Consider the following 8,129-nt stretch of genomic DNA (forward strand, 5'->3'; position numbering starts at 1 on the left):
GCTGAACATCTGCTTCTAACTAGGAAGAATCACTGGATTGGAGCCAAAGCCTTAGTCAAACTCATCAAGCCAAAGAAAGAGGGTTCAAGAGAACGGCTCAAGTCAACCGCAGACAGCCCTCCCTGGCAGCTAGAGCCCTCAGACCCTGCCTCGCCGTCGGCCTCTCAGCCTGTCCGGTCACAGCCAGAGAACCCTGATACCCCCCCAGCGGGCTCAAACAGTGCAGAAGACCGTGACCCCCACAACGGGCCTGGGGGGAAAGGTAGGAGTGGCCGGCCCGGCTCGAGTCAGGATAAAGAAGGGATGATCTCTAGGAACCGTTCACCACGTGTGTAGGAGGGGGTCGTACCTGCACGTGGGTCTCCTCCTTGGGTATGTTATGAACCAAGTAGAAAGTAGAAGCCCACATCAATGCTGTGACGGTGTTATCCCCGAGCGTTTATTATTTTAGAGTGAGAAACCTCATGTGTCATGTGGACCCTGGTAGGTATCCGAGTGTCTGCCGCTGGTGTTCACGGAGACGGGCGTGGTAGAGTGCGTTCTCGGGCTCCCTCGCGTGCATTAGACTCAGGCTGAGTGTACGATCCTCAGAAAGCCCTGCCGGTTCTAATCTGTGACTGCTCTGAAAGGCAGCGGGTGTGGGTCCCTCCTCCACTCCACTCTGCTCTGGCCTTGGGCCCTGCCAGCTGTGGGTGGGACACGTGCACCTGAGCAGTCACTCGGAGTTTGCCAGAGGCTCTGAAATCGACAGGGCTTCTAGCTGTGTGTGCTGCGTTTCGTCGGCTCTCAGAGGCCGTCAGTTCTACTGTAAGATACACACCATTTACACACCGCCAGGAGAAAACCCTGCCACCCGGATGGTGCAGGGCTTTACCACTTGGAATTTTTATTATACTCTGGTGGAGCGGGCTCTTCTGAAGGACAACGTTGTGCACACACACAGAAGAAAACTACGGGCGAGATCAGCTGATCATTGTGATGATAGTTCTGTCACAGTTGCTGCCTGGCCGATGGTGGCCGTAAGACATAGCTGAAACTGCAGCTTCGGTTCAGCGTTGTTAGGGTATGGGGAAGAGCATGTGTCTTAGAACCAGTTAATCATCACAGTCAAATTTTTAAACTTACTTTGAAATACCATTGTTTGGATTATTTATGCAAGGCCTGCACGCTGAGTAATTTAAATGTTTACAAAGAACCCCAGGACTTCCTGAAGGTCAGGCCTGTGCTTGAGACCCGTGACCCGTCGAGGGCTGATGGCATAGCACCAAGGACCGTCACGGTCACTCTCTGGAGTGGCCCTGCAGAGCCACAGTCACCACTTTGAGTACCCATTGTGTCACTTGCAAATACAAAAAAGAAACGTGCACACGTTGTTTGCGGACTGCTGCTGGCATTCCACTCCTCCCGGGGCAGGGCTAACGGTGCACACATGAGGGTCCAGTAATGGGCTCAGACAAGTTAGTGACAGTGAAGTGGAACTTTTTTTTCTCTTTATTCGAAAAGAGTTCTGATGTCTCAGATTGTCATAGAGATACCAATTTTTTTGATATTTACCTCAAGTTGTATTATTCTTTAATTCAAATTAAGTATAATCTGAGTTAAGACTACGGAAAGAAAATTCTTAAAATAATCCAAACTGTTTAGGTGATCTGTGTATAAACAGGCCAGTGGCGATTATATTAGGTCTTCAGAAAAGTCGTGATGTGTTTTCTACATTTTTCCTTTTTTTAAAGAATTATTTTATTTAACTTTATTTTATTTTTATCAGAGAGGGACCGAGCAAGAGAGAGGGGAAGTGAGAAAGCAGGCTGCCAGGTCTGAGACTCAGACCGCGGTTGGCCACGTGGGCGTCCAGCGCCCTTCACCACCACGCCACTTTTCTACATTTTTCTATGAAAAAATGTGTCATGACTTTTCCGATGACCCAGTAGTGGCCGCTGTGTCCCAAGTGCTCCAGGCTCAGCATCCTCAAACTCCCTTGCATGCTGTACGCTTCCTCTGTCTCGTTTGGTCCTGGCCACTCCACGAGTTTGGCACCAGGACTGTGCTTTTTGAAAGCCGAGACAGCAAGGCTCAGAGTGTCAACACTTCCCAGTGTGAATGTGGGATCCAGATGCAGTGTAGACCCTGGAGCCCGAGCTCTTAGCTATACAGTGCCCCAGCTAAAGCTGCTCTGGTCTCTGAAGACGCTGAACAAACCTGCTGGGAACCAGCTCTGAGCCAGGCAGCGGCCTCGCCCCGATGAGCAAAATGGTCCCTTATTTTGTGGTTCGAGCCATGGCCACCAGGTGGTGCCACGGGGGAAGAAATGCCGGACATTCTGGTGTGACAGTTAATTCTAAGTCAGAAATTGGTTAGACCTGTTATTGTTCATGTAAGACCCATTCAAGAAGCTGGACCCATAGCCTGCCTTGGTACGATTCTAATGGAAAGGGTAAGGAGCAGAGGTTGGCGTGGAGGGCATAGAGGAGATCTCACAGGAAATGATGATTCTTTTTGGCATTAAGGGGTTTTGGGTATGAAAAGGAGATATTTTAATTATATTAAAAACTCATCCTGCCAGAAGAAATTACTTTAGAGATACGAAACGACCGTGAATCCTTCAGAGAGCCCTGCATTGCAGTGAGCCTGAAGCCCATCATAAGTGCTTCCGAGGTCTCTGCCCAGGAACAGGAGGAGCGAACGAGCCAGGTCGTCAGGACCCTGTCATTAAAAGGGATGAGTAAGAGAAGCTGGGTCCTACATTAACAACCATCCTTATTTAATAATTTAACATGCTGCAATTGAAAACTCGTCTAGGCCATTGGCTCCTTGGGCAGCGTGTGATGCTCCTCATGTGCTGAGTGGGAAACAGTGGAGTCAGGGTGCCACTGGATTAATTAAACAGTGAGAGCATAAATGACTCACTGAGCCCAGTTCCGGTCTCCCCGTTGGGTATTGTTTCCGTCTTCCCTGGTTGGACAGCATTCTGATTTCGTAAATATCGTTAGCTAATCGTTTGTCATGACCGTTCACTTCATTTATTTTGTTTTTGTTTTTTCCTTCCTCCTCTGGGTTATCCGGGTGATAACAATTTAGCATCTTCACGCAAAAAGAGTCCCTTTTTGAGAAGCAAAAGCAAGGACAAAGACAAGTCTCCAGCGACCCACCCGGCCCTCTCTAAACGCCTGCGGTTCTGGTCCTCCTCCGACATCCCATCCTCTCCTAACGAGCCTCTCTCTTTCTCAGACATCGGAGATTTCTGATCCCTTTCCTTAATCATGTGTCTGCATGGCATATCCTCCTCCATTTCTGAAATTCAAACAAACAAACAACCAGCCAAGTCAGTACCTAAAGACCAGGAGGCCTTTAGGGGACCCCTCCTCCTGACCCCCATTCCAAGCTCAAGGTAGCCAGCATGGATTCTGAGTTCACAGTAGAAGACGAGTTCTCACACCCCCGGACCAGGTCTTCAGTGCAGCACAGTTTTAGGGGAGCCTCGGGACACGGGCACGTGTCCTGGGCCGGGATGTCTGTGCTGAGTAAGTTGAGTGGCCTGTGCTTCTGCCTCGCTCCAATGCCCGTGAGCTTCTGCCGCCCCGTGTGTCCAGACCTGGTCAGTTGTCGCTGTGTTTCCTGGAGGGTGCACCCTCTGTCAAGTGAGATTGGTGTTTGAGGCTCACTTTTCAGCCGCTAACTTGAAAACCGCTGCCCTTTTCTGCTCCTCTGCCAGAGGACCAGGTTGCTGGTGTTAGAAGCGCTCTGTATTTTGAAGGATCGATTGCCCCGTTCAAGCGTTTGGAGTAATTGGGTTGGTTGCCCCACTAGGGCTCAGCCCGGCAGGGAGCTTTATGACTGTGGTGGCTCGTTGACATCGTGAGTGCTGAAGTAGTGGACAAAGAGGACGCGGGCACACACAGCATGCCCAGGGCGGGGCAGCTGGAGAGGCCGCATTTTCCTACCTGCCACCCTGTGCCTACTTAGGTACGTCCCACTATGTTAGCTCACAGCTTCCAGTTAAACCTTTCTTCTTTCCTTTTTTTTAAAGATTTTTGCCAGAGACAGAGAAAGTGAGAAATCCCCCGCAGAAGGGACAGCCATGCTATAATCCCTTTACCAGTCTTTCTGTGGGACTTCGGGCACACATGCCCTCACGCCAGCATGTTTTCTGAGCCACTGGGTTCAGGACTTGAACTGTGGGGTCAGCTATGTGGATCCAGCACTTTACCCACCATGCCACCTGCTGGCCCCACCAGTTCGATCTATTTTAAAAGGAAAGATTATTATGGGTACTCTAAATGGAAAATAAGTATCACCATAAAAACAGAGTACCATGAAAATAAATTCCTAACTGTTCAAATGTTAGAATTAGTTAGTTTCCCCCCAACTTCAAATCATGAGCCTCGCTGGGGGCACCCCGGGAGGCTGAGGTGCCCCGCTCGGGGCCACTGTCTGCCACGCATGCCATGGGTTGTGCTGCTCCCCGCCTGCTGCTCACGCCGACTGTCTGCTCATTCCCCACCCTACCCCACCCCCCCGTCCTCAGTGCATGTCCGTCCCATCATGGGTGCCCATCCTGACTCATTCCACCAGACTTGAATCTTGCTTCTCATCAAGGTTATCTTTTAGTATTCAAATTTCCCCTTGATTTCGGAATGTAAGATCCGGGTGCCTAAAACTGCCCTGCAAGCCCAGTGTGTGCTCAGAGGGCGGCCTCATCTCCACAGCGGGGTGGAGTATTTTGCAAAACGCCTTGTCAGATGACAAAGTTAACACCAGCCACGTTCATTTTATCTTGTACTTGGAGATGCCGTCCTCTTTCCTGCCAGGTAGCTGGTTTCTTGCATTTGTTGTTTGTTTTATGTTTTATATAGGGTTTTATTAATTTCGACAAATTTCTGTTCATGATCAGAAAATTAGAGATTGCAGTAAGGCCGAGGATGTGAGGTGGAGGTCACCTTACGGTTCATCTCACCACACAGAGTTAAGACTTCTTTAAAAGTGGAAAAAGGTTCATGAGGTTGGCAGGAAACTTCTTTTTGAAACCCTACATGGAGCCAGCTTGCAGGACCTGAGGGCCTCAGCTGCAGGTTTGCAGGGGTGTAAGCAGATACCCGTGAGGAGCTTTGTAAGCAGGATGGAAGCTCTGTCCGGGTTGCACGAGGGGCATGCTGGAGCTGAGCAGTTCGACCTGGACCAGTGTGTGTGTGCACGCTCTTGAGTTCTCCCTCCGTTTTCTCCCAGCCTTCCAAGCTGGCAGTATGACCCATTATTAGAGGAGAGCTAGCCTCCCAGGGCCTCCCACACAGCCGCAGCCAGGGCCCCGTTTAAGCGCAGCCCAGCTTTTGTCTCTGTGGTCCATGTGCCCTGCTGCCCCTGCTTCTTGGCCTGTGTGGCCACCCCCTTCCAACCCCCTGACAGAGGATTTCGCAGACTCGTTTCTTCAATGTCATCTTCCCACCCCAGGCCCTGGGAATCTGAAACCAAAGCGAGGGTCCCCACGCGGAGGCAGCCTTGACCGCACAGATGCCTCCACTGACCTGGTCACGAAGCCCTGGCCCTCAGAGCTGGGCTCCCGGACCTGCTCGACCTCAGCCATCACTACAACCCCTTCCAGTTCCACCCCCATCGGCCGGCACCCGGGCCACACCAAAGGTGAGCGGATGGCTCCTCCAGAGCGATGACCCTCGGGACTGGGTCCTTCCTAGAACTCTGGGTGCTCTGAGGCAGGAGGGGACCTCTTCCTCTCAGGCGGGGAGGTAGCAAACAGAATGGTTAGGCTGTCAACAGTTTTGCCATCTGGACACAGGTTCAAACTTCAGCTCTACTTACTTGACAGCCAAGTGGCTTGAACTGTCTAGAGATGCCAGGGAAAGCCCTCTACCAGCACTCAGGAATTGGTGGCACCAAGTAGCTCCCAAGGATAAGGATGGGGCTGAGAGCCAGAGTTTGGGCTATGGTCTGATGGCTGCCCTTACCCCATGTTCGTGTAACGGAAGTCTGGGTTTTGTTTTGTTTTGTTTTGTTTTTCCCTGGAGGATTAGTCAGAGGATCTCTAAACTGGACTCAACTGACAGGATTTACAAACTGAGTCTCTAAGGATGGCAGTGGTTGTGTGTATTTACACATTTAGGCATGAGATTAAAATACTCTCCAAGTGGGTCTGGCAGGTGGTATGGTGGTTAAGGTGCTGGACTCCTACATGGCCACTGCAGTTCGAATCCTGAACCTGGTGGCTTGCTTTCTCACTCCCCACCCCCCTGGTCAAATTAAAAAATAAGTAACAATAGCAAAAATAAATACATTTTTTAAAAATGCTAAGTAATATCATTAGCTGGAGAGATTCCCAACAGAATGGCTCAGTTACATCTTGCCAGGTGAAGCCCATAGGAGGGTCTTGGACACCTAAGGAGACCCTACGGTACCAGACATCAAAACCAATGCACAGGGCAGCTTGAGTCACCCATGAAACAAGAACAGGATGTGATAAAAAAGGAACAGTGGGGGGAGATCACTTGGACATTTAAAACATGCAAACAGAAAGGAAAAGATAATATTCTTTAAAAAAAAAAAGTCTGGGACCAGCAGTTAGCGTAATGGCTATATCGCTGGACTCCCATGTGGTCGACCATGGTTCAAGTCCCGGACCCAGTGGCTTAAACTCATGCCAGGTGCATGTGCATGCATGCCCAAGATCCCGAGAGAATGGAGGAGAAGGGATTGCAGCGGCGTGGCCATCTCCCTGGGGGGGTGATTTCTCGCTTTCTCTCTCTGTCTCTCTCTCTCTTTCTGGCAAGCGCATGCGCCCTATAGCAAAAACCTCTCAAAAAAAAAAAAAAAAAAAAGAACAAAGAAAAAAAGTCTGCCCACTTATAATTTGAGAGATGCATGGAAATATTGAAGGAGTGAAGGTGGTTGTCTCTGGGGTGTGGGACCACCCTACTCACCACCACCTACTCACTCTGGAAGCCACGGCGTGTATGACCTTGGCTTGACAGAACAAAGGGCCACACAGACAGGCGCCCTGTTCTCGAGGGACTCTGACTCCAGACATTCGCAGCCGCTGGGTATGTAACCACCCCCCCCCTTGCGTTTTGGAGGTGACCCAGGGTCTGCCCTCTAATGGAAACAAGCAGGCTGAGCCGAGGGCATTTTTCTAGTCCTCGGGGATAGGCTGGTTGCTCGATGGCCAGTGGATTCCTAGGTCTGTTTCTGGCCAGGAGCTTCTGGTGCAAGGATGCGGCCTCCAGGGAATCGGCCTGTCCTCCAACATGGTGGGTCCTGATTCTGCTGCGTTTTCTTCTCCTCCTTCCCGCCACCTGGAGGCAGCACACCTCCTCAAAACAAATTACTTTCACTAATAAGTCGATTTCATGGCCCTCGAGGTTGGAAGGGGCCCCCAGGGTATTAAATACTCATCTTCTTTGACCTTATCCTTTGACCACAATTGGCGCTGAGTCTCTTCAGGCCCAGCCGTCTCGCCGGTGGAAGCATGATTTAGAGTTCAGTGGGGTCCAAGCTGGGATGTGAGGGCTGCCCCAGCAGGGAAGACGAGATGGGGGGTTGAAGAGGCAGCTCCGAAAGGCAGTGTCCACACTTTCCTCTCTCATCCCCAAGAGCTGGACACTGGCGGAGGACTGGGTTTCTCAGTAGATGGGGGTATCCCAAAGCCCAGCTCAACTGCCATCTTTCACCCTAGGCTGCAGTTCCGATGACAACCTCTGTGAGCCGACCCTGGAGCTCGAGCTCGCCAGCCACAGGCAGTACGGTGAGTGGGCAGCACGTCGGGCTCTTCCCTGGGTTCTCAGACCTGCCCTTCCCTCAGGCTAAGTCTGTGTGGAAGTCCAACACACTGTCAACCGAAGAGGGAAGACGGGCCAAGTAAGAACAGCCAACAGTCGCCCAGGGACCACCACATCCCAGTTCAGGGAATGTGTGCTGAGACGCTGCAGGTTTCAGGATGGTTCTTAAAACTAAAACCGTGGGCCAGCAGGTGGCGTGGTGGTTAAGGGCACTGGACTCCCACATGGCCAACTGCAGTTTGAGTTACAGACCTGGCAGCTTCTTTCTCTCTCTTTCTCGTCAAATAAAGTAAATGAAATCTTTAAAAAAATTATTCTTAAAAAAAAAAAAAAAACTAAAACTATAAA

General features: G+C 50.8%; 1 protein-coding gene across 1 annotated transcript in view; it reads left to right on the plus strand.

Moving 5' to 3' along the window:
• CCDC88C (coiled-coil and HOOK domain protein 88C) overlaps positions 1–8,129 on the plus strand; it is a 153,143-nt gene that overhangs the window by 131,454 nt on the left and 13,560 nt on the right. Inside the window, 3 exon segments of the mRNA XM_027775504.1 lie at positions 24–262; positions 5,446–5,634; positions 7,679–7,747. Coding sequence (XP_027631305.1) covers positions 24–262; positions 5,446–5,634; positions 7,679–7,747 — 497 coding nt within the window.

The sequence above is a fragment of the Tupaia chinensis genome, unplaced genomic scaffold (assembly GCF_000334495.1).
Source record: "Tupaia chinensis unplaced genomic scaffold, TupChi_1.0 Scaffold000568_1, whole genome shotgun sequence".
Lineage (NCBI taxonomy): Eukaryota > Metazoa > Chordata > Mammalia > Scandentia > Tupaiidae > Tupaia > Tupaia belangeri.